This window comes from Sinohyriopsis cumingii, chromosome 13 (assembly GCF_028554795.1).
Source record: "Sinohyriopsis cumingii isolate HCF-2022 chromosome 13, ASM2855479v2, whole genome shotgun sequence".
Taxonomy (NCBI): Eukaryota; Metazoa; Mollusca; class Bivalvia; order Unionida; family Unionidae; genus Sinohyriopsis; species Sinohyriopsis cumingii.
In genome coordinates this window covers 47,280,105-47,308,036 of record NC_142973.1, presented here as the reverse complement: position 1 = coordinate 47,308,036, position 27,932 = coordinate 47,280,105, and the positions used below count along the sequence as shown (strand labels likewise).

General features: G+C 34.7%; 1 protein-coding gene across 1 annotated transcript; it reads left to right on the top strand.

The window, feature by feature from the left end:
- LOC149785446 (BET1 homolog) lies at positions 1–27,436 on the top strand. The gene is made up of 4 exons (XM_089979273.1): positions 1–120; positions 7,438–7,538; positions 13,532–13,588; positions 20,513–27,436. Exons 1-4 carry the CDS (start codon positions 102–104, stop codon positions 20,666–20,668), a joined length of 333 nt encoding a protein of 110 aa, XP_089835399.1. The 5' UTR covers positions 1–101; the 3' UTR covers positions 20,669–27,436.
- The last annotated feature ends 496 nt before the right edge of the window (positions 27,437–27,932 follow it).

The following is a 27,932-nucleotide window of genomic DNA, read 5'->3' as shown; positions in this document are numbered from 1 at the left end:
GTGTCTTTGGTGACGTCATCAAAAAGTACGCAGGAAGTGTCGAGCTGTCAACTCTGTTCCGACAGAAAGTCAACATAAGGTGGCGATTTTAATGACTGAAAATGCGGCGTTCGCATCTTGGTAAAGTCAGATATTGAATTGTGAAGTACAGTACTTTTTATTTACCGAAATTAGGTGGAAGGGTTTATTAGATAGTGTCAAAGCGTTATTCCTCCATACGAGTTCGACATTTACTTTACAGGGATTAGTCCTACAATGTAAGACATAGTACATGTTGTTTTGGTTTTAGTGCTATATACCATCACCCCCAAGAACCAAAATATCGGTTGATGTGTCTTACGTTGTAGGACTATGCAGGGATTTGAGCCATAAGAGAAAGACTTTATTTTCGGGGGTGTGGGGTAGCCTTGGATTTCTTTCTAGCCTGGATATTTTCTTCTCATTTACCTGAATATAAGTTTGATTTTATTACAGTTTAGAAATTCGTTCTTCGTAAAAACAGTTGAGAACTTGAATCAACTGAGTGACAGTGTTGTGTGCGCACAATCAGTGAAGAGCATCAAGACGGGTCTTGAAAAATACTACTAACTTTCTAGTTGGCTCTCTCTTGCCGTAACTGGCCCTACACTGTACACATTCATATTCAGATTCAGATAAGTTTGATTTCTTACACTAATTTACATAATATGAGTCCCAACTAGTACTAATATCAATACCCTGACATCATGGATGGGGTACTCATGATTCTATATCCTGCGTCATTGTAGCAGCCAGATGTGATTCACACCTAGGACTTTTTCAACCAAGTGTAAACATTTTGGATATGTTCCTTAGACGTCGAAACTATGACATCGTATCTACTCACCAACATGTTGTTCTCTTCCTTTTATTGTTCTTTTTCAAATATGACTGGAGGTGGAGAGCCACTGTATGAAGACACAATCAGTGCTGGAGCATCAACTTTGTTCAGGTGGATTGTTAGTCTATTCACTGCAAATTGATCAATATATTTTGCCTGACCTTTTTTTGCAGACAGTGATTATAATCACTCTTTATTTCTCCATCGTAATAAATCCTTTAGAACACTTTTTTGTATTCATACCTGTGGGAATAGAACACTTGTGTATTCAGCAGTTGCTGACTTGGGATTTAAACTGCTGCCACATGTGTGGAAAGCAGCATCACCCCAAGGCAAGAACAATTCATCATAACCATCCTATGTATTAGTCTTTTCCTGTTGATATTGGTTTTGTTATGTGGCTAAGAAAAGTTGCTCTTACCTTGGGGTGATGTTGCTTTCCAAGTTGCATGTAGCAGTTCAAATATGAGGTCAATAATACTAAAAAGATGAGTGTTCTGAAGGATTTAATACCATAGAAGAATAGATGAAGGATTATTCGTACTGTCTGCACACATTGTTCTGTAAAAACTTATTCATTAATTGGTAGTGAGCTATCCAATAATCTGCCTGAATAACAAAGCTGATGTTTCAGCACAAATCATGTCTTAATACAGTTGTTCTCCCCCACCAGTTGTGTTGGGAAAAAAATGCAGAACAACTCGTTGCCCCACAATTCCTCCACTATCAATCACTCCAGTTTTGGCTGAGAATCCCTCTTGTTATCTTATACTTATGCATACAGTATTTGATAGTATTGCAGTAGGAACCAATCAGTTTGTAGACAATGCATGGTTTTGAACAGAACTTTAGGACAAGGAATCCTGTACTCTTCACCAATATAACTCAGGAGTCCCTTGCCTATTTCTGAGAGACTTGTGCATAAACTTGGGAGTCTCTCTCTTTCAAAAGGATAGAAAGGAAAATGAAAAGCATATGCTCATTATTATAATAATGCTTAAATTTACACTGAAAAGAAAATACTTTTCAGTAAATAGATTGGTAGGTTTAAAAATATAAATTTATGTTCTTTTACCCCTTCAACAACACTAAAAAAAAATAAAGCTTTAAAGCTCAACAGTAAAATCGTCACTAATTTCAATCTCAAGAATGCCGTGTAATTTTCTCTGCAGATTGAATAACCTCCATTACCACCAAATAAACTAACATGAATAAACACATGGCATTACATTATACAGTATATACCATATTTTATGTATTTTTTTGTACCCTTTAATTTTTGTACATAGTCCAGTTATGAAAATAAAAATTATTTAAATGTATCATAATTTTTTGTACATATAATATCACTTTGTATTTTTGATGAAAAATACATTAAATTATCATGCATGAAATTTCTACTTACAAGGTTTACGTTTGCAAAAAAAAGATCAAAAATAGCATATTGCCATTTTGTTTTTACAAAAATTAATAATTAATTGTTGTTGAGAAAATACAATGATTGATGCATAAGTATGGGCACCTGCAGCATAAGTCAAAGGGGTTACATGACCCCACCCAACAAGTTTAATCATTCAAATGAAGCTGAAAATATGTTACAAGATTCTGTTTAAAACGCTTAGTAAATGTTAGCCTTAGTTAACAGACTGCTTACTATACTAACTCTCCTGGCTGTGACTGAATCCCCCCCCCCCCCCCCCGCAAATAAAACCTGCGGGAGCCCATGTGTATAAGCTCTCTTATTGTCATTACAATATCTACTGGTATTTATTAACAAAATGGACAAAGGACTTCACAGACCATACCTTTAAATATTATTGTTAATTAGTTCTCCTTATCAAGTCCGTCACCTAAACAAAACACCACATGCATTTTAAAATTAGTTCTGAAGACCTTTGATGTTTTCTTATCCAACAAAAATGACATCTCAGTACACGCTAAAGTGAAGACCACAGACCATTGGTCAACTAGTTTTATTGTTTCATTATAGTCATACAAACATAAAATATAAGAACCTAGTCATTTTCTATCGTAAATATGAAAGTCACAGATGCCATTAAATCAATTTGTATGTGTATATATACATATATATATATATATGCATATACACATGGACTATCTTTTAAGTACTTGTTCTCTTTTGACTTGGATATAGTTAACATTTTTTTTGCAAATCTATTATATGATATACCCCACTATTATCATTATTGGAGAGTTCGAATAACAAGTATTGCATATATGATCGCTTGTCCTTATAACATCTGCTATGTGAACAGCACAATGACAGTTTTTCATTTCCCTAAAGAGAGCCTCGTTTCCCTACTGGCAGCCTCGCTGATTTGATCTCTTCTATTGATTCTTGCACTCAATCTGGTTTTAACTGGAACAACCTGAAGGCTAAGCATGTTTAATTACCGTGTAAATAACACTGTATAGCCATGTGGTTGTTGTGACAATGTACATCATAATTAAAACAAGAATGAATTGTTGATTTAGCGGTGTTTATTTGATAATGGAATATATTAGGGCTGTAATACATGAGGATTATCACAATCGTCAGGTAACAGTCTTTTGTTTTCTCTTTGCAAAAGCTACAAATAAAAACCACCCTGAATAAATACAGTCTTGTACACTGGCAATGGTTTGTTTCATCTCTGTTTCTCTCACACACACATACACGCACGTGCTCGTGCTAATTAACTAAAACTTTATTTCAAGTTATTGCAATTTGATAATGAGTTTGTTGTTAATGTAAAAATACAAGTTGCACTTAATTTCTTGACAGTATGGTCTCATATCATTGCGTACAATTTACCAATAAATAATACCCATAACTAATATATGTACAAACCATCTTAATCATTTTGTCAACATTATACAACATAACAGCTACATGTACTCTAATTGCAGACAAGCTTGCACACTGAGACATAATCCCTCCCCCCCCCCTTGTTCGCAAACAACAACAAAAATCTTGGAGTACTTTAAAAAAAATTGTAATTAGATTCTTGAGTTGAGAGCAGGTTGGCGAGTAGCGTGTGTTTCGTAGAACTTGTTCAGGTATGATCCCTTTATTTTACGTACACGGTCAATACCACTAAATGATAATTATTTATTTTACATATAAATTTTCATGCACTGAAATTAATAATTATTTTTCATGTACGTAAAATAACATAAAATATAGTACTGTAGAAATGTGATTTACCATCATTAAATGAAACAAAAGAATAATATACCAAGCACCATTGTGCAAAGAAAACAAATTAATAATTCAAAATAAATACATGTATGGTAATTATTAAACATTATTAAATGTCTTGATAGTTGACCCTAAGGAATAAAGGAGGGATATAACATATGTTCTATAGAAAAGATGAATTAATCTAGGTACATGTATGGTACCTTAACACATGCAGCTTAAGATTTTGTAGATCTGAACTGTTGTCAAGATAAATTTACAGAAGCATTAAGTATTGATACTAAAATATTACGAGCCCAATGGAACCTTTGTCCATTTTTTTTGTTTTTTTTGGCATTAGTGTCAATTTCATCACAATCCATTTTCCAAAAAACGAAAATAGAATTGTCAACATACTTTTCTTTAGTCTTTTAAAAAGTCCCTACTGATACTGTTGTGTTCAGTAGAAATTACGTGTACTTACCTTGAAGTTGTTATTACCATTATGGCGTAATGATGATTTGACTATTGACCAGATCAATCTTTGGGAAAGCTTTCATTACATCGATGATTTATGTTCACATCACCATTGAGATATCATAGCCAGTTATCTTCCCTTTAAACCAATAGGTGGCAGCATAGAATGAATCAGTCCAAGATTATTTCCAGCATACTTCCTGCTTAATAATCAAGCAATAAAAAGATAGCATCTTCTTCAAGCTTTACAAAATGTCTATGTATGGATCATGGACATTAACATAGGTGAGAGGAGTTAAAAAAGACAAGGCTAAGTTAGAAAAAGGAGTTAATCAATAGGTGATATTAGGCATGATAGGGATATTGTATTCGCAGATGGGAAAATGGTATTTTATTGTATCTGCATAAAAATAAAATAATCATTTTGACACAATTACTTTGTGATTATTTTCTGAAATTATTTTTCAAAATATTCATATCCCTATAATCATATAATTCATGGATGATTCAGCAATTTTTTTTATTCTTAATAATTCTTTAGAGAGTTACTTGGTGGGGTAATTTAATAAATGTTTTGGACTTCCTTAGAAATGATGTTTGCTCCTTTAGTTTGGAAATAAATGAGATTCTTGTCCAGTATTTTTTTATATTGAATATTCATATTTATATATATATCTGTATTATATGCAACTGTAAATGTGTTTTTTTCTCAGGTTGAAGGACCATGACAATAAGTTTTTTAAAGATGTTGTCCTTGACAAGTATTTTTCTTAAGTCTTATAAGTGAAAAATGTTTGCCATATTTATGCTGCTCTCCTCCAGAATACAATTTTCGGTTAAAAGAGCCTGATTATCTTTTTTAAGATGATTATTCTTCTTATTTAAAATGGGTTTAATTTGATATTAAGCCCATACAGAGAGAGATGTACATGTGTTTTTTTGTGTGCATGTGTGTGCATTGATATATGTCAGATTTGCTAGAAGTGAAATGTTCTATTTTTTATTTTATTCAGAAATCTATACCTAAAATATTACTTGGAAGGGATTTTGTGGCAATAGAAAATATAATGTAATACTGGATGGATATAGTTCAAAGAATGACAGTCTCTTTTTGTGTACTGCAAAGAACAGTTTTTGGCCCTGTTATGTTCCTGGCATGATTTTAGTAAATATATGTGTGAAAAGACATAATTACTATTGTTTTTGTTGTCATCTGATTAAATCGAGCAAATAAGAATGTGTTTTTGCAATTTACTGTAACTGTCACTCTCAGAATTCAGTATGAATGTGAGTTGAAAATCAGTTCACATATTGGGAGTCCATCATACAGTAAAGATTGTTCATTACAACAATGGACATTACAACAATGGACACAACATTTTGTCCGTTATACCATGAGTTTAATTTCCTGAACCAAATTCCTAATTACTATTTATTCCTAAGGCTTTACTATAATGTTCCTTGTTACATTTAATTGGTTATAGTGTATTCTTTGTCTGCCTTAAAAATTTAGCTCAGTTATTAGCTTGTTAACACCTGAAACACTGAAACCAGTTGAACAATAATGATAATTTAAATAAAAGGTAAAACAACAAAGGTGCCAGGTAACAAAACATGTACATGTATTTCTTTTGTACTTTGTTGAATAATTGAGTCCAGCTTGATGTAAATGTCTCTTGTGTTGAACTGTTTTTTTTTTAATTCTGACTTGTGAAATGGCTGAAAATTCACTGGTCAGAAAATTATTTTTTATCTCTAGAGACAATGTGACAAACAATAAAAGGAATAATATAAAACAGAAGCCACTTCAGTGTCAACATTAATTATTCATTAACATCAACATAAAATAATAACAACTGTATTTCATCAAATAGACTGAAAAAAGAAATGTATTTCTCTAAATACTCAATGCACAACATCACCACATCTCCTGGATCTCCCTTCATCTATTTTTATTCTTCATTTTCTGAGCATTTCTGGTATTTTCTTGGTCTTCCCTTTTGATGATAATTATCTGGTTTCTGCCATTTCCATGGCACCTGTGCATCTTGCAAATAATTCTTGTAAGTTTAAAATTGTCACAGCACAATGCTGTGAATGTTTAAAAATTTTAAAACACATTGGTATAATTCTGGATTATTCATTGATTTATTGAAAATATGACCTTTTCCATTTGGTCAGTACTATCCCTAGAATCTACCTTTTGTTATTATCAGTAATCATTGCTTGGGGCAATATACCTGGCTAGTTCCATGTGCACAAAGACTGTTTTTGACAATAATCACAGTAATTTACTTGTTGAGCAGATGAATGGTTATACACATGTCTGTCTGTGCTTTGAGCATTTATTTTACTTCAGCAAGTGCAGGATGTTGGTAGGTACTCATTTAATACAATAAACTGATCAGTTGACCAATAAAGGAAATGCCAGATCAAGGTCACTTCTTAATTGTTATATAATTGTAATTTCAAGCACTGGTATAAATTGTTTACTTCAGGTATATGATACGTCATCAACATAAACAAGTACAGAAACATTTTGAAAAGAAAACTAAATTTAATGAACTTGTATATAATGTGTGTTGAAATCACTGAGTCCCCTGTGAAACATAACAAACAATCTTTATTGTAGATACATTTTTAAAGAGACAGTAGCATTTGCAAGCTGTGGTATGACTCTCTCTTGCCTTTGAGTGTTATACTATTATGACATCAGGTGCTGATTATTTCATTGAAATAAGTGCTGCAGATTTTCTCCTGTTAATTTTTACTTGTGCAGAAAACTATAAGCAAATATTTGGCTACCATGAAGGTTATACTGTATATAGTTTATACTTATATGTCACCTCACATGGTGTCAGAACAGTAGTTAATGCATTTGTTGTAGATAAATTTTTATATCAATTTATATCGCTTTCAGGCAATGAGCAAGCTGGATATCAGTACACAAATCAAGTGCTGGAGGAAGAGAATGAAAGATTGGAAGAAAGTTTAACAGGGAAGGTCAAAGCACTAAAATCTGTAAGGTTATACTTATTTTGAAGAAATTGCTAATTGGAGGTTGAGATAATGAATAGTGTTCATCCAATCACATGCAGGAGGGACAACAACACTTTGTCTCAATTTCCACATACACCTTCTACGTTTTTTAAAATTTTATTGCAACACTCAATTTTTTTCTTTTGTTCAATTTTTTGGGTGTCTTTTTTTTTCTTTTTTAAAAATCTTGAAGCAGTTTTGAATTTCATTTGTATATTTCAGAATCTATGAAACATTTCACCAGGTTGCTGTTGTTTACTGTTCTTTAGTAATAAAGTAATTTATATACAGACATTCAGAGAGTCCGTGCATTGGATGCTGCTGCTTTAGCTGGTAAAAAATGCCAATGGTCAAAGGATTAAAGAGCTTTTAACAGAAGCAGATTCAGTAAACAAGTTAAAACTGAATTTTTCTTTTGGGCACACATGTTTCAGTTGTAAACATTAAAGAAAAAACCACCAATGTCATCATTCTATGCCAGTGGCTGATACGGTTTACTGAATTTGCTTCTGCAGTTATATATAAAGTTTGATACGGCTGACTGATGGAAACAATTCACATAGATCTAGCTTCCAGCTTTATAGTGAAGTGTAGGAAGAGCATTACATGTATATGCTAAAAAGATTCATATTTTACTACTTGCTTAGGGATAAATCATATTTTGTTTTTAAATTATGTGGGGGTATTTTGTAAACTGTAAAACCTGCAAGACAGATTTAAGCTTAAGGCACTTTTGATAGAATGCTTACAATTTTGCATAGTTTGAACACAATTTTCTTCTTCTTGTAGTCAGTTGAACAGCTGCTTATCAAGAGCTCTGGACTGTAGAACTGTTTTATCTCTGCTACGGTAGATCTTGTTTAAGTATGTTTGTCATTGCTACAGTGGTCCATGTGTAAGACTGATCATCATTACTACAGTGGTTCATGTTTAGGATTGTTTTATCACTGTTACAGTGATTCATGTTTAAGACTTGTTTATCATTGCTCCTGTGGTTTGTGATTAAGACTGTTTATAATTATTATAGTAACTTCGGTTCTTTGGTTTAAGACTGTCATTGCTGCAGTGGTTCATATTTGAGACTGTTCATCATTGCAACAGTGGTTTGTGTTTAAGACTCATTGCTACAGTGGCTCATCTTAAGATTGTTTATTGCTGCTACAGTGGTTCATGTTTAGGACTGTTTATCATTGCTGTGGTTCAATGTTTAAGACTTTATCATAGCTTCAGCGATTCATGTTTATGACTTGTTTATCATTGCTGCTGTGGCTTGTGATTAAGACTGTTTATCATTATTATAGTAACTTCGTTTTAAGACTTGTCATTGCTACAGTGGTTCATATTTGAGACTGTTCATCATTGCAACAGTGGTTAATATTTAAGACTCATTGTTACAGTGGCTCATCTTAAGATTGTTTATTGCTGCTACAGTGGTTCATGTTCAGGACTGTTTATCATTGCTGTGGTTCAATGTTTAAGACTTTATCATAGCTTCAGCGATTCATGTTTATGACTATCATTGCTACAGTGGTTCATGTTTAAGACTATATCATTCCTGAAGTGGTTCATGTTTAAAACTTTATCACTGCTACAGTGGTTCATGTTTAAGACTGTTTAGCATTGCTGTAGTGGTTCATGTTTAAAACTTTATGATAGCTTCAGCGATTCATGTTTATGACTATCACTGCTACAGTGGTTCATGTTGAAAACTAAATCATTTCTACAGTGGTTCATGTTTAAGACTTGTTTATCATTGCTACAGTGGTTCATGATTAAGACTTTATCATTGTTACATTGGCTTCTGTTTAAGACTGTTATTGCTACAATGGTTCATGTTTAAGACTGTTCTTCATTGCAGCAGTGCTTCATGTTTAAGACTCATTGCTCCAGTGGTTCATGTTTAAGACTGTTTATCGCTGCAGTGGTGGTTCATGTTTAAGACTGTTATCATTGTTGCAGTGGTTCATGTTTAAGAATGTTTATCATTGCTTCAGTGTTTTGTGTTTAAGACTTATTGCTTCATTGGTTCATATTTAATAGTATCAATGCTAGTGATTCATGTTTAAGACTATATTATTGCAGCAGTGGTTCATGTTTAAGACTATCATTGTGGCAGTGGTTTATGTTTAAGACTATCATTGTGGCAGTGGTTTGTGTTTAAAATTATTACATTATTACAGTGTTCAGGGATTAAAACTAACGTCCGTCTGTTAGTCCATGACTAATAGTTTTCCTCACGGACTAATAAATATGTTCCAATACAAGTCTGCCTGACTAATAAAATTATTTTAAACTTTGCTTTTCTTGAATTTTTTAATGAATGCCATAACAGAAATGCAGATAAATAACTTGCTATTTTTAGTTACTGAACTTGCTTTAACTCCCATATGTAAATCCAGATCACCTAGGCGCTTTATATTAACTTTACAAATGGCATGCAAAGCATTATTGTTGCACTGACCAGGATCATAGTTAAACAACTAAAGTGAAGAGAATAATGTGGGGATTTGTACAAGGTGTGGAAAATCTGGCCAAAAGGCTGAAGACAAACAATAACGAGGACAAATGGGAATGCTACAAACAGTATGATAAAGAAAATAGGAACCAAACTTTTCTTGAGAAGTTGAAATGCAGTCTGTCATGGCTTAATTTTAACCCTGAAGTAAATAGTGCATTTTGTAGCATCTGCAGAGAGCATTCAAAAACAGAGGATGAGAAAAAAAACCTCATTTGTAGTTGGATGTTCCAATTTATGGTTGGAAACAATTGTATACCATGAAACCAAATCACACATCCATCAGAAATGCAGGATATTGGTAATGGACCTATAAAAGAATTTCATGGTTTTGTACTAAAAGAACAAAGCTCCCCAACATCAGTGCAGTTATCACTTCATGCTCGAGAGGACATGATCAAAAGTTTAGCAGAACACATGCATGCCCGATTTGACAAACAGCATTGTGATGTATTGAAAGCCACACATTTTGCAGATTTTCAGTCATGGCCAAGAGACTCAAATCATATTGGATTTGGTGATGCGGATGTTTATACTCTGCTGGAACATTTTTTCCCAGTAATGACAATGGCAGGCTTCAATCCAGACATGGATGAAGAGGAGTGGCAATTCTTGAAAAGTTTATTTTATGTTTGTGGATATCAGGTGGAGAACTTACAATGGTGTGATGTTAATAAGAGATTTCAAAAGGTCAAACTAACATTCTTGCACTGGTGCATATTGTGTTGACCATTCCAGCCATGTCTGCAGATGCAGTGTGGGGATTCAGTGAATTGAAAATGATGAAATCTGATTGGAGATGCAGACTGTGCAGCAGTGTATTGAATGACTTGTTAACAATTCACTTTTTATGTGAAGACATTGCTGATTATGATCCAGTGTCAGCTATATATTTATGGAATTCTTGTGGACCGAGACTAAGAAGACCACTGTATTTGGAGGACTATTCAGAATCAGATGGAGAAGATTATGATTTGGGACAAACTGATGGCAAATCAATATAATTTATGATGTGTATAAATCTTTATTGTTGTGTCACATACGTGTATTTTGAGGACTGATGGATTTTGCTGCGGACTAGTGTGTCTTTTGTCCCATTAGTCTGCTTGACTAATTAATAAAAAAGTTAGTTTTGAATCCTGTTGTTCATGTTTAAGACTGTATCATCACTGCAGTGGTTCATGTTTTAAGACTGTTTATCATTGCGACAGTGATTCATGTTAAAGACTTTCGTCACCATAATTGCTACAGTGATTTATGTTAAGGACAATCATCACTATAATTGCTACAGTGATTTATGTTAAAGACTATCGTCACTATAATTGCTACAGTGATTTATGTTAAAGACAATCGTCACTATAATTGCTACATTGATTCATGTTAAAGACTATCGTCACTATAATTGCTACCGTGATTTATGTTAAAGACAATCGTCACTATAATTGCTACAGTGATTTATGTTAAAGACAATCGTCACTATAATTGCTACATTGATTCATGTTAAAGACAATCATCACTATAATTGCTACAGTGATTTATGTTAAAGACTATCGTCACTATAATTGCTACAGTGATTTATGTTAAAGACAATCCTCACTATAATTGCTACAGTGATTTATGTTAAAGACAATCATCACTATAATTGCTACAGTGATTTATGTTAAAGACTATCGTCACTATAATTGCTACAGTGATTTATGTTAAAGACAATCATCACTATAATTGCTACAGTGATTTATGTTAAAGACAATCGTCACTATAATTGCTACAGTGATTTATGTTAAAGACTATCGTCACTATAATTGCTACAGTGATTTATGTTAAAGACTATCGTCACTATAATTGCTACAGTGATTTATGTTAAAGACAATCATCACTATAATTGCTACAGTGATTTATGTTAAAGACAATCGTCACTATAATTGCTACAGTGATTTATGTTAAGGACTATCGTCACTATAATTGCTAGTGATTTATGTTAAAGACAATCGTCACTATAATTGCTACAGTGATTTATGTTAAAGACAATCGTCACTATAATTGCTACAGTGATTTATGTTAAAGACAATCGTCACTATAATTGCTACAGTGATTTATGTTAAAGACTATCGTCACTATAATTGCTACAGTGATTTATGTTAAAGTCTATCGTCACTATAATTGCTACAGTGATTTATGTTAAAGACAATCATCACTATAATTGCTACAGTGATTTATGTTAAAGACAATTGTCACTATAATTGCTACAGTGATTTATGTTAAAGTCTATCGTCACTATAATTGCTACAGTGATTTATGTTAAAGACTATCATCACTATAATTGCAGGGCCCCGAGTGGCCGAGTGATCTAAAGCGCTGTTTGTCACGGATCACTGTCATCTCACCTCTGTCTGCATAGGTTCGAGTCTCGGGCTCGGCCATTGTGGATGTGCGAGAAAGCTTGCCAGTAGCTTCTCGTGGGTCGGTGGTTCTTTCTGGGGTTTTCCTGGTTTCTTCCTCCACCATTAATACTGGCCGCCATATATAGCCTATCTTGTGCTGAAATATGGCGTTAAAACCTAAAACAACAACAACAACAACACTATAATTGCTACAGTGATTTATGTTAAAGACAATCATCACTATAATTGCTACAGTGATTTATGTTAAAGACAATCATCACTATAATTGCTACAGTGATTTATGTTAAAGACAATCATCACTGTAATTGCTACAGTGATTTATGTTAAAGACTATCGTCACTATAATTGCTACAGTGATTTATGTTAAAGACAATCATCACTATAATTGCTACAGTGATTTATGTTAAAGACAATTGTCACTATAATTGCTAGTGATTCTTGTTCAAGACTATCATCATTATAGTGATTCATGTTTAAGACTATATCATTGGTACAGTGTTCATGTTTAAGACTATATCATTGGTACAGTGTTCATGTTTAAGACTATATCATTGGTACAGTGTTCATGTTTAAGACTATATCATTGGTACAGTGTTCGTGTTAAAGACTATTATTGCTGCAGATGTTCATGTTTAAGATTGTTTATCATTGCTAAATTGATTCATGTTAAAGACTTATCATTACAGTGGTTCATGCTTTTCACACCATATGATAAATGTACTTGATTTACCATAATATTATACTTGTTCACATATTTCTTTGAGTGAAAATAAAATAATCCTTTAAATGTCATCATGCTAGAAAAAATAATTGCATGGTAAATAGAAGTAAAATTGTCAGTGTTGATTCTGTATTTCATACTATCTTTAAATAATTCAGTAATTTAAAATAAAGGGGGTCATCAAAATTTTATTGAACCTGTTCTCATTGGACAGTTATGGTTATCTTCGAAAGACTCCATTTTCACCCAGTTTTGCAATATTCTCATGTTCTTGATTAATCATTACAAATCTCATTGCTTTAAAATGAAATGTTAAAGAAATTCTTGTCCATTTCAGATGACAATTGATATTGGACATGAAGTGCGGGCACAGAATAAAATGCTTGGTGAAATGGTAAGATTTTTTACACTAAAAAGTGTACAATGTATGATTTAAAAAATTAACGAGCGTAAGATGTATTATTTAAAAAATATTGATCACACTTTTCCAATGTATGTTTCCAAAGCCTGTCAGCTCATTACAATCTAGTGGGATGTATTGTATCTGAACAAGACTGTTTTATACTAATAAAGGCTTATCATGCAACATGAGAATGCTATCAAAAGTGTAGCATCTTGTACCTGGAAATATTATAAGCTATAACACCTTTTTCACTTTTCCTTTTTGTCCATCTTTCTATCCAGACCTCATGAAACCCATGTCAGGTATTGTTGGGAATTACCTACTGATTTACCTTTTGTGGATTTTGTCTCTAGGTCTTTATTTTTGATAGAGTTAAAACTTTTTTTTGATAAATGTAAATTACCATGTTGGGAGACGTTGTAACCAACATGCACTAAATATATTATAATGCCATTAGGCATGCAAGATGCTTTCTTATGTGGGTTTCCTGAAACATGTATCTGATAGCCACCATTTAAAATGGAGCTTTGTTACCTTTTTTATATAATATATTTAGCTTGTGAGATGGGGTTTTGCCTATTGTCTCCCTTTGTGATACAAGTACTATTCTAGGTCTTATGGTTTTTATGTACATGTAAATAACTATAAGTCATTTTGATATATGTGTTAGGTATATTTTATTTATATTGAGTGCTTAATTTTTGTTGATGATTGTAAGCTGTAAATAACATGTTTACATAAGAGTTCAAAGTCAGTCTTGTTTATAGTTAGATTACATTTTTCCATGGGGCCCTGAGTGGCAGAGTGGTCTAAAGTGCTGTCTGTTACAGATCACTGACATCTCACCTCTTTCTGCATGGGTTGAAGTCTTGGATTCAACCAATGTGGGTATGTGAGAAAGCTTGCCAGTAGCTTCTCACGGGTCGGTGGCTCTTTCCAGGGTTTTCCCGGGTTTTTCCTCCACCATTAATACTGGCTGCCATGTATAGCCTATCTTGTGCTGAAAAATGGTGTTAAACCCTGCAACAACAACAACATCATTTTTCCATTGAAAATCTTTACATTCTATTATGTTAAAGATCAAGGTTTGAGGATGTTGAATAGGCCTGATGCACTCATTAGTATGTTGTAAGAGGATGTAGAATAGGCCTGATGCACTCATTAGTATATTGTAAGAGGATGCAGAATAGGCGTGATGCACTCATTGGTATGTTTTAAGAGGATGTAGACTGGGTCTGATGCACTCATTGGTATGTTGTAAGAGGATGTAGAATGGACCTGATGCACTCATTGGTATGTTGTAAGAGGATGTAGAATAGGCCCAATGCACTCATTGGTATATTGTAAGAGATGTAGAATAGGCCTGATGCACTCATTGGTATGTTGTAAGAGAATGTAGAATGGACCTGATGCACTCATTGGTATGTTGTAAGAGGATGTAGAATAGGCCTGATGCACTCATTGGTATGTTTTAAGAGGATGTAGACTGGGTATGATGCACTCATTGGTATGTTGTAAGAGGATGTAGAATGGACCTGATGCACTCATTGGTATGTTGTAAGAGGATGTAGACTGGGTCTGATGCACTCATTGGTATGTTGTAAGAGGATGTAGAATAGGCCTGATGCACTCATTGATATGTTGTAAGAGGATGTAGAATAGGCCTGATGCACTCATTGGTATATTTTAAGAGGATGTAGACTGAGTCAGATGCACTCATTGGTATGTTTTAAGAGGATGTAGACTGGGTCTGATGCACTCATTGGTATGTTGTAAGAGGATGTAGAATGAACCTGATGCACTCATTGGTATGTTGTAAGAGGATGTAGAATAAGCCTGATGCACTCATTGGTATGTTTTAAGAGAATGTAGACTGGGTCTGATGCACTCATTGGTATGTTGTTAGAGGATGTAGAATGGACCTGATGCACTCATTGGTATGTTGTAAGAGGATGTAGACTGGGTCTGATGCACTCATTGGTATGTTGTAAGAGGATGTAGAATAGGCCTGATGCACTCATTGATATGTTGTAAGAGGATGTAGAATAGGCCTGATGCACTCATTGGTATGTTTTAAGAGGATGTCGACTGGGTCTGATGCACTCATTGGTATGTTGTAAGAGGATGTAGAATGGACCTGATGCACTCATTGGTATGTTGTAAGAGGATGTAGAATAGGCCTGATGCACTCATTGGTATGTTGTAAGAGGATGTAGAATGGACCTGATGCACTCATTAGTATGTTGTAAGAGGATGTAGAATAGGCCTGATGCACTCATTGGTATGTTTTAAGAGGATGTAGACTGGGTCTGATGCACTCATTGGTATGTTGTAAGAGGATGTAGAATGGACCTGATGCACTCATTGGTATGTTGTAAGAGGATGTAGAATGGACCTGATGCACTCATTGGTATGTTGTAAGAGGATGTAGAATGGACCTGATGCACTCATTGGTATGTTGTAAGAGGATGTAGAATAGGCCTGATGCACTCATTGGTGTGTTGTAAGAGGATGTAGAATAGGCCTGATGCACTCATTGGTATGTTGTAAGAGGATGTAGACTGGGTCTGATGCACTCATTGGTATGTTGTAAGAGGATGTAGAATAGGCCTGATGCACTCATTGGTATGTTGTAAGAGGATGTAGAATAGGCCTGATGCACTCATTGGTGTGTTGTAAGAGGATGTAGACTGGGTCTGATGCACTCATTGGTAAGTTGTAAGAGGATGTAGAATGGACCTGATGCACTCATTGGTATGTTGTAAGAGGATGTAGAATAGGCCTGATGCACTCATTGATATGTTGTAAGAGGATGTAGAATAGGCCTGATGCACTCATTGGTATGTTTTAAGAGGATGTAGACTGGGTCTGATGCACTCATTGGTATGTTTTAAGAGGATGTAGACTGGGTCTGATGCACTCATTGGTATGTTGTAAGAGGATGTAGAATGGACCTGATGCACTCATTGGTATGTTGTAAGAGGATGTAGAATAGGCGTGATGCACTCATTGGTGTGTTGTAAGAGGATGTAGAATAGGCCTGATGCACTCATTGGTATGTTGTAAGAGGATGTAGACTGGGTCTGATGCACTCATTGGTGTGTTGTAAGAGAATGTAGAATTGACCTGATGCACTCATTGGTATGTTGTAAGAGGATGTAGACTGGGTCTGATGCACTCATTGGTATGTTTTAAGAGGATGTAGACTGGGTCTGATGCACTCATTGGTATGTTGTAAGAGGATGTAGAATGGACCTGATGCACTCATTGGTATGTTGTGAGAGGATGTAGACTGGGTCTGATGCACTCATTGGTATGTTGTAAGAGGATGTAGAATAGGCCTGATGCATTCATTGGTGTGTTGTAAGAGGATGTAGACTGGGTCTGATGCACTCATTGGTATGTTGTAAGAGGATGTAGAATGGACCTGATGCACTCATTGGTATGTTGTAAGAGGATGTAGAATAGGCGTGATGCACTCATTGGTGTGTTGTAAGAGGATGTAGAATAGGCCTGATGCACTCATTGGTATTTTGTAAGAGGATGTAGACTGGGTCTGATGCACTCATTGGTATGTTGTAAGAGGATGTAGAATAGGCCTGATGCACTCATTGGTGTGTTGTAAGAGGATGTAGACTGGGTTTGATGCACTCATTGGTATGTTTTAAGAGGATGTAGACTGGATCTGATGCACTTGTTGGTATGTTGTAAGAGGATGTAGAATGGACCTGATGCACTCATTGGTATGTTGTAAGAGGATGTAGACTGGGTCTGATGCACTCATTGGTATGTTGTAAGAGGATGTAGAATGGACCTGATGCACTCATTGGTATGTTGTAAGAGGATGTAGAATAGGTGTGATGCACTCATTGGTGTGTTGTAAGAGGATGTAGAATAGGCCTGATGCACTCATTGGTATGTTTTAAGAGGATGTAGACTGGGTCTGATGCACTCATTGGTATGTTTTAAGAGGATGTAGAATGGACCTGATGCACTCATTGGTATGTTGTAAGAGGATGTAGACTGGGTCTGATGCACTCATTGGTATGTTGTAAGAGGATGTAGAATGGACCTGATGCACTCATTGGTATGTTGTAAGAGGATGTAGAATAGGCCTGATGCACTCATTGGTGTGTTGTAAGAGGATGCAGAATAGGCCCAATGCACTCATTGGTATATTGTAAGAGATGTAGAATGGGCCTGATGCACTCATTGGTATGTTGTAAGAGGAAGTAGAATAGGCCTGATGCACTCATTGGTATGTTGTAAGAGGATGTAGAATAGGCCCAATGCACTCATTGGTATATTGCAAGAGATGTAGAATAGGCCTGATGCACTCATTGGTATGTTGTAAGAGGATGTAGAATAGGCCCAATGCACTCATTGGTATGTTGTAAGAGGATGTAGAATAGGCCCAATGCACTCATTGGTATGTTGTAAGAGATGTAGAATAGGCCTGATGCACTCATTGGTATGTTGTAAGAGGATGTAGAATAGGCCCAATGCACTCATTGGTATATTGTAAGAGATGTAGAATAGGCCTGATGCACTCATTGGTATGTTGTAAGAGAATGTAGAATGGACCTGATGCACTCATTGGTATGTTGTAAGAGGATGTAGAATAGGCCTGATGCACTCATTGGTATGTTGTAAGAGGATGTAGACTGGGTCTGATGCACTCATTGGTATGTTGTAAGAGGATGTAGACTGGGTCTGATGCACTCATTGGTATGTTGTAAGAGGATGTAGAATGGACCTGATGCACTCATTGGTATGTTGTAAGAGGATGTAGAAAAGGCCTGATTCACTCATTGGTATGTTGTAAGAGGATGTAGACTGGACCTGATGCACTCATTGGTATGTTGTAAGAGGATGTAGAATGGACCTGATGCACTCATTGGTATGTTGTAAGAGAATGTAGAATAGGCCTGATTCACTCATTGGTATGTTGTAAGAGGATGTAGAATAGGCCTGATGCACTCATTAACAATGTTGTAAGAGGATGTAGAATAGGCCTGATGCACTCATTGGTATGTTGTAAGAGGATGTAGAATAGGCCTGATTCACTCATTGGTATGTTGTAAGAGGATGTAGAATAGGCCTGATGCACTCATTAACAATGTTGTAAGAGGATGTAGAATAGACCTGATGCACTCACTGGTATGTTGTAAGAGGATGTAGAATAGACCTGATGCACTCACTGGTATGTTGTAAGAGGATGTAGAATAGGCCTGATGCTCTCATTAACAATGTTGTAAGAGGATGTAGAATGAGCCCGATGCACTCATTGGTATGTTGTAAGAGGATGTAGAATAGGCCTGATGCACTCATTGGTATGTTGTAAGAGAATGTAGAATGGACCTGATGCACTCATTGGTATGTTGTAAGAGGATGTAGAATAGGCCCAATGCACTCATTGGTATGTTGTAAGAGGATGTAGAATAGGCCCAATGCACTCATTGGTATGTTGTAAGAGGATGTAGAATAGACCTGATGCACTCATTGGTATGTTGTAAGAGGATGTAGAATCGACCTGATGCACTCATTGGTATGTTGTAAGAGGATGTAGACTGGGTCTGATGCACTCATTGTTATGTTGTAATAGGATGTAGAATAGGCCTGATGCACTCATTGGTATGTTGTAAGAGAATGTAGAATGGACCTGATGCACTCATTGGTATGTTGTAAGAGGATGTAGAATAGGCCCAATGCACTCATTGGTATGTTGTAAGAGGATGTAGAATAGGCCTGATGCACTCATTGGTATGTTGTAAGAGAGTGCAGAATGGACCTGATGCACTCATTGGTATGTTGTAAGAGAATGTAGAATAGGCCTGATTCACTCATTGGTATGTTGTAAGAGGATGTAGAATAGACCTGATGCACTCACTGGTATGTTGTAAGAGGATGTAGAATGGACCTGATGCACTCACTGGTATGTTGTAAGAGGATGTAGACTGGGTCTGATGCACTCATTGGTATGTTGTAAGAGGATGTAGAATTGGCCTGATGCACTCATTGGTATGTTGTAAGAAGCAACCAATGCAGGCAACCTGTTTGATGTGGGATGTGGAGTTTTTAACATTGTATAAAAATGTATGACTGTGTTTCAAGGATTGTACCATTTATCTTTTGTCTCAAGGTGTATATTTACTTTTGGTTTGAGTGAGTTCTCTTTCTATGTATTATGGAAAGGTTATTGCCATTACCAGTTTGCTACCTAACTTTTACTTTGTACTTTTTAGCCAGCATTATGCCATTTGCTGTTAAACAATAATCTTTCATTGTGTATTGAATTTATATTTTAAAAAAATTAATGAACTAGATGGTAAAGTGACACTCGATGCTTATGTCCCTATAATTTGGAACCTATTTTAACAATCTACCTTTTGGTTGGAGGTGAGTTGCCCTAAGGAAATCACCATTACAGATCATTCACGTCTCGCTTCTGTCAGCATGAATTTAAAAATCTGCTCGACCAATGAGGGTATGTCAGAAAGCGTGCCAGTAGCTTATTGAGGGTTGGTGATTCTTTCTGGGGTCTTTTCAGGTGCTGCATACGCCAGATATACTGGTACTGGCTGCCATGTATATCATATCATGTACTGAAAAACAAATAAATATTTAATGCTATCAAGCATTTGTTAATTTTGTTCTAAATTGTCTAGAATATTAAATTAATACTTAGCTAAATAAATCAATTCACATTTTCAGTTTTCTTGATAAATTTCCCCAAAATGTAGTCATATGAAAATTCAGTGATTTAGAAAACTCCTACTGTGAAATAAATGTGCAATGGTTTGAGGAATATATAAAGGAGATATATTGAAAGTTTAGGAAAAGAAACAGTAGCAATCAGTCATTTAATCTGTGTCTTTTGTTATTATAGAACAAGTTATTTTCATGCATTTTCAGGACACCGACTTTGAATCTACTGGAGGGATTCTGCAATCTACTATGGGTCGTTTAAAAGCCATAACCAGAGCTGGAGGTTACAAGCTCATGTGGTACATGATTCTGTTTGCACTGTTTGTGTTTTTCGTTTGTTGGATGATCATCAGATTTAGATGATAAAGGATGGTGGAAGATTGAGACTATGTTCATCATGATCTGTGATAATCGCACAGTGGTCAGTCATCAGTGATAGCACAATTGACCTATCAACATTTGTTGATCAGCAACAGGTGATTGGTGATCCAAGTGTGTCATGGACCATTAATATCATGTGCCATTCAATAAATGATCATCATGTCACCTGTCTTTTTTTTTCAGAGTTTAGATAATGGGTTAGGACTCCAAGTTTTCAAGGGATTAAGACTCCTTTCTATATAAATTGTACAGTCATATTGTTAAACAAACATTTTTTGTTGTTCACTTTTTGCAGAATTGCCCAAATGTGTTTAAAAAAACTGTTTAGGTATGCAACATTTTACTTGAAAAATCTTATATGATATAGAAATCAAGATTTCAGTGACTGCATGTAATGTGTGTGTGTTTTGGAGTTTTAACGTAGCTTTGAAAAAAATTCAGTCATATCACTATGATGTCTGCAGTGTGTCAGTTTATAGTGATGTCTTGCACTGGGGCATCATGCAGCAGACACGTAGCATGATGTCCTAACACTAACCTCTTAATGCTAAGCACCAAGCGAGGCAGCTGTTAGTACCATTTTTACAAGTCTTTGGTATCACTCGGCTGGGATTGAACCCACAACCTTCCGCATTTGCTCTAACCACTAGGCCACCAGAGCGGAAAGAGTATAAGGAATATAATAAAAAGGTTATATGCATTAGACAAATCTTTTCAATGACTGTAAGAATTTTTGACCAAATCAAAGTATCTTTATAAAGGGAAGTTTCTGTGTGGTTACAATTTTGCTGATATTTTAAGTGCTTAATAATTACTTTGCCTAATTTTCAGAGTTACTGATGGTAATAATTAACACTTTTGGTAAATTTTAATTGCATTAAATTTGCAGGATTTTCTATCAGATTTCAGTAGTCACAAAAATACAAACATGTAGGATATTTTTCAGTAATGTATTTGCGGTACAGATGGTTGAGTTACTTATCTTTATGTTACATGATAGACAGGCTTATCTGTTTGCTTCCATTTTTATCAGGAAGTCAAAGTATTTATTAAAAAGTCTGCTTAAATTTTTCATGCAGTAATTTATTAGTAGGATTGAGTATTTGCTGGCTGATATATTTTAGTAAAAGAGACGTTATAAATTTTATAAACTCTGATGGGGTTTGACAAGAGTGTCAATCTGCATATGGGGAGGGGGTGACTGTTAATAAGTATGTACATTCTGCAGTTATTATTTTGCATTTACCTTAGATGATAATTAGTGACAATTTTGTATAAGACAGACTGTATAGTTTTATCATTGATGAAAATATTACCTCACTTTTGTTTTAAAGCATTAAAAATAATTTTTGCTTGGTTTTGTTTCATGGCATTAAAACAGAAAGCTACTTATTTTTAATGAGTGTATTGGACTTCCTCTTCAATGTTCAATTGTCCTAGCTATTATTGGTAGAGGAGGGTGATGCACAAGCATATGTATGTCTTTTTTTTATTTATTACAAAAGTGTATGGGAGGGGATTGAAACTGGTTGAACTTTTTTGCATGTGAACTTTATGGACATCCCCTCAATGGTTATTTTGTAGTATTAGTGTATTGCTTTCAAGCTGACCATTCTGAAAACCATTTGATAACTCAGTCAGCATGATTTGCTGAGCCTGCATGTTTTTATTGTAATAAAAAATACACGTTGAATTCGCCCTGTTTCTCCATAGTTTCGGTAAAATGAGAAGGATTGTGTGCTTTTGACCTAGTAAAAGATGAGAGTTGTTATCTTACTGATGAGTAATGACTGACTTTCACAGATGGATGATGGTAAGGCATCTGCATAATGAGATTTCTGGTAATTCCTCCATGCTTTCAAAGCATCTGTGTGATGAGATTACTGGTAATCCCTCCTTGCTATCAAAGCATCTGTGTGATGAGATTACTGGTAATCCCTCCTAGCCATCAAAGCATCATTGTGATGAGATTATTGGTAATCCCTTCATGCTTTCAAAGCATCTGTGTAATGAGATTACTGGTAATCCCTCCTTGCTATCAAAGCATCTGTGTGGTGAGATTACTGGTAATCCCTCCTAGCTATCAAAGCATCATTGTGATGAGATTATTGGTTATCCCTTCCTGTTTTCAAAGCATCTGTGTGATGAGATTACTGGTAATCCTTCCTAACTATCAAAGCATCTGTGTGATGAGATTACTGGTAATCCCTCCTTGCTATGAAAGCATCCTTGTGATGAAATTACTGGTAATCCTTCCTTGCTATCAAAGCATATGTGTGATGAGATTACTGGTAATCCCTTCATGCTATCAAAGCATCTGTGAAATGCTGCTAATGATATATTAATATCACCAGCATCCTTGTTTAATATCAAACATGTCCAAACAGCATTGGCTGCTTATTGAGTATGAGATCATATTCTAGCTATTAAACAGTAATAAGTTACCAAGTAATATTTTTAAGAAACAAATTCGTCAAACATACAAACTAATGGACAGGGTTAAAATATCAATACCAAAAAATTTGTACTACATGTATGTGTGTGATTTGGATTTTTAACGTAGCTTTAAACAATTTTCCAGTCATATTGCTATGATGTCTGCAGTGTGGCAGATTAAGTGATGTCTAGCACTGGGGCATCATGTCTCAGACATGTAGCATTTCATGTCCCACCCAGTCACATTATCCTGACACCAGGCCGACCAGTCCTAACACTAACCTCTCAATGCTGAGCGCCAAGCGAGGCAGCTGTTAGTACCATTATTTTTATAAGTCTTTGGTATGACTCGGCAGGGGATTGAATCCACGACCTCCCGCATCCAAGGCGGACACTCTAGCCACCGGAGCAGTCAAAATTTGTACTGATATAATTGTGATATAATTAATGTACCTATACATACCACTAAATTTAATTACCACTAGTCGTTAATTAGGACTTATTCATTGTATTAAACATACCTTTTTAAACATGCTTCCTGTCTCTAATATTTAGGTGCTGATCTTAAAATGGTATTATAGAGAAAATGTACAGAAAGACACAATTTAGAGTGGAGTACCAACTAGTAACCAAATTGAAAAGTATTGTGAAAGTAGGGCCTGTGATATGCCACACAGGAATTTAGTGTTTTTCTGTGTCTGAGAGATTTTTATAATGTAATAATTTTTTATTGTAGAGCAATACTGTTTCTGTATTGAGAATGCTTTATCTAAGATTAAATGGATACTTGTTTTCATTTATGTGAGATATTTACTCCATGTTGACTAAATATTACAACCAAATATCAAAATAACACATTGAATGGAATAGCTTTACAGTTAACATATATGTGAAAACCTTCCACATTGTAAATTTCACCAATTATCTGTGTATTTGATTCTGTTACATGTATATAATATTTGTAATTTGTGTCCAGGGAGCAGTAATCTAAACAATTGAACAGCACAGAAGACTCCCTATAACTGAGTCATTTGCAAATTCAAGACACACACACACACACACATATATATACACACACACACATCTTGAAATCATAGTTTATCATTGTCACATTGTTGGTCAGTACTTATTTATTATTATCTTTTTCAGTGATTTAGTAAAAACATTATTGAGAAAAGTTCCAACCGTATTCAAATTGATTGTCTTTGTATCTCAATTTGATGCATTATCTCGACTTGTAAATGAAGAATTGAGCAAATGGAGTTATACAGGGTATGGATATATATAGATATAATTGTCAATCGCATATTTTAAATAGTTATCCTATTTGTCTTCTGGATACATCATAACTTTACAGAAAGAATACATCCTTTTCACAATCTTGGGTAAGAGCTGTCTCCCATGATGGAAGCATATTGTAATCAATGCTAAAAGTTTACACCGACTGCCAGACAACAGAGACACTATATCATGACAGATTATAGGTTAGCCTTATATATATTTCAATACATTAAACTTGAAATGTTTATCAGGTTAGATGAGTGGGTCAAATTTTTGTTTTCCATTTTTTGGAGGTATAAATGCATTTGCTGACAAACTTGTACTGGATATCAAATGTTTTTCCCCCACTTACCAGTGCTTTGAATGAATTTATATATTTCAAGCAAGCAAGATTTTATTTACATTAAGGATACACATTTAGAATATACAATGTATAATGCATGTCACAATCACTGTGTTCCTGCCTGGGATGGATCATGAGCATCACGGTTGGCTGTTAGAATGTATTTATCTTGGTGCAGACATTCTCTGATTATTGTACGTTTCATTAAGTTTCAAAGGCATCTTCCATTGTAGGACCATTCATGTACAAAAATGGAGCTCAGTAGACATTTTAATTATGATAGTAAACCTTTCTCATTTGTACCCATACACACAAGTACGAAGCAGGCTAACACTTGTTGTCCATCATGTTTGTGGTACGGTCTAGTCATGTGATTAAAATTCTTTTTGAGCACCTTTGACAAAAAATATATTCATAGATAAATTACGGCACTGATTTTGTTTCAATGTGATCAGGCAGATCCACTGTTGTAATTATATCTTAATGCAGCATTTATAATGATGCGTGTACAATACATACCTTGTGAAGTAAGTGCAACATGACTTCATCATTTGAAATGGCAAAAAGCCTTTGGTCTTTGATTTTGTGTTTTGGTCACCAGTGAAATATAGGTGAGATATATAGATCACTTTTTCAAATGCATTGTCATCATCGACATAGGTGTCAAACATTTTTTTGTTGCATTTAGCTCCATTTCCCTGTATGCATAAAGCTTGCAGGGCTAATACTCTCCATGTACAAAAACAAGTCACAGTGATCTGACTTTCATGCTTCAGTGATGTTAAACTACTTACCATGGGAAAACATAGGTCACTGTGACCTACTTTTCACTCTCTAGCAGTATTAAATTCTGCATTTATCTTATTTTCTCAGATTGTTATATGTACAGTCATGAAAGTTGGTGGTTTTATTCATTTTGGAGAGCACTTCACCCCATACAAAAAATAGATCACAGTGATCTTGTGGCTGATAAATCCCATAGCCTGACTGTTCATTTTCAGATTAATAAATATTTTCTAAGGGCTGTTCCGTTTAAACATACATGGTACCCAGAAAAGGCAGTTTAAAAAAAATATAAGCAAGGGTACTTTGATTTCACAGAGTTCATATTAAAATTATAAGAAATTTATAAATTGCATCTATGGGTGAGTATCCTACTTTAAAAGTGCCTTCCCTGGGTCCCATGTAGATTTTAATGGAACAGCCCAAATGTAGTAGTCTTGCAGTTTTTTTTTTTTTTTTTTTAAAACAAAATTAGGCAAGTACTAATTTGCATTCATCAGTCACTTGATTTACTTTGCCCATTAATGACATCCAGGGATCTACCTCTCTTCTTTATTTATTCACATCCCGAGATACTACAGAAAGTGATTGATATCTGTCTTACTTGCGCAAGTTCTGTTAATGCTTGACTGCATATTGGGCTAAGCATCCAAATTATCGGACAATCAAAACACTTCAAAAATAAAATAAAACCAGTATAATTAATAAGTAGTGTTTTAAATGACCTTGGTATGTTGTGTTTACTTAAACCAGATACTCAAAAGAAAATCATCCTTTGATTTCAATCCATCAGTCCAAAGAGATGTAAGCTAGACTATGTGACAGCAAAAAATATCAAATCTGACAATTAGGACACACCAGTTTTTTTCAGTCATGTTGGGTTCATAATTCCCCTTCACTTGAATTCCTTGACACTAAAAGATAAATGTTTTGAATACCAAATGGTACAGGTTTGAAATTCAAGCAGTGTATTTGTAAATGGAACTGACAAGTTCACAGTTTAATTTATCAAGTCTGATAAAGAATTTTGGACCTTATAAAAACCAGTGCAGCACAGTATATACGTGATACTAGCCAGCATGTGCAGAAAATCCTTGAAGTTGCTAACTCTTCAGTAGGAAAACTTAGAATAAAATGATTTTTTTTTATAGCTCTTTTCAAAAGTCTACGCAAGTGGTTCCCAACCATTTGTTGGCTTTGACCATAAATAATAGTGTTTCTGAGCCTCACAACCCCATTCCACATTTTGACAAATTATGCCACCCTAAAAAAAAGAATCCTTGCAACCCTCCAGAATGTCCTCGTGACTCCAATAGGGTTGCAGCCTAGGGGTTGGGAACCAATGGCCTTTACTTTAGCCCAGATTGGAAAATCATTTGTTCCTATATTGAAATGCTGTGTGCACTTCATCAGAAGAACAGTATTAAACTTGGAACAGACCTGTGGCACAGGAAGTTAGGGACGGTCTGAATTCCAGGAAACTTTTTTCATTCTTACTAACGGAAGTACTGATGCTGCCATCTAATAGGAAGAAATGGCATAATATCTATCATCTTCACAGATGGATCATCGTTTGTTGTGCCTTCAAACTTGTGGTTTGTAGCAGCAAAGAAATTTATAAAACTTTGTACTTGTCAATAAAAGTAAACTCAGTTATTTTCGTTTCTCTGTCTCACATTTTATTCATTGTAGGAGATTGATTTTGAGAAGAAATACTGATTTCATTAAGATTTTAAGGCAAATTTGTTTTGTTTTGTTTTAATAGTTCCATGTGTCAATCATTTAGAATGTTTTTTAATTACATCTATGAAATTTCTTTTCTTTTCAAAATTTACATTTTTGCTTTAAATTGTTGTAAACATTTTTAATGGTGAATACAATATGAACACAATAAACTGAAATCATGATGGTGTTTTAGTTGTTTATTGAAATTGCTATCATCCATAATATTTAATTTACGCACACGTCTATGTGTGTAAGACAATGTACATGTACCTTTAACATTACCTTTGAGATGAAATATATATGTACTTTGCATTATTTCTTTTTTTTTATTGCAGTGCTTATTAATGAATAAAAATAATTTTTTGTATGCTGGAAATCTAGCATAAGCATAGTCCATTTCATCAAAGCACATCATAATTCAGGATGTATAAATGATGTTGAATGTAAAGCTGTACCGATTAATCGGCCAAACTCATAATTGGGCCGATTATTGGAACAATCTGTAATCGGTATCAGCAGAAATAATCAGTGCTGATGTAAACAAATGTCCAAGATATAAATTGAATCATAACATTTATCTTGACATGGCCTGAATTTTAAATCAGAATTAAATAGTGGAAATTAAGGAATAAACATTTAATTTGGGGGTTAATTGAAAGACAGTTTATTCTTGAAAGT

Excerpts from the sequence above, each read along its gene's own strand:
- LOC149785446 (XM_089979273.1), top strand. Across the intron at positions 7,539-13,531 it reads AGGTCAAAGCACTAAAATCT|ATGACAATTGATATTGGACA; the intron begins GTAAGGTTATAC and ends TGTCCATTTCAG. Across the intron at positions 13,589-20,512 it reads ATAAAATGCTTGGTGAAATG|GACACCGACTTTGAATCTAC; the intron begins GTAAGATTTTTT and ends ATGCATTTTCAG.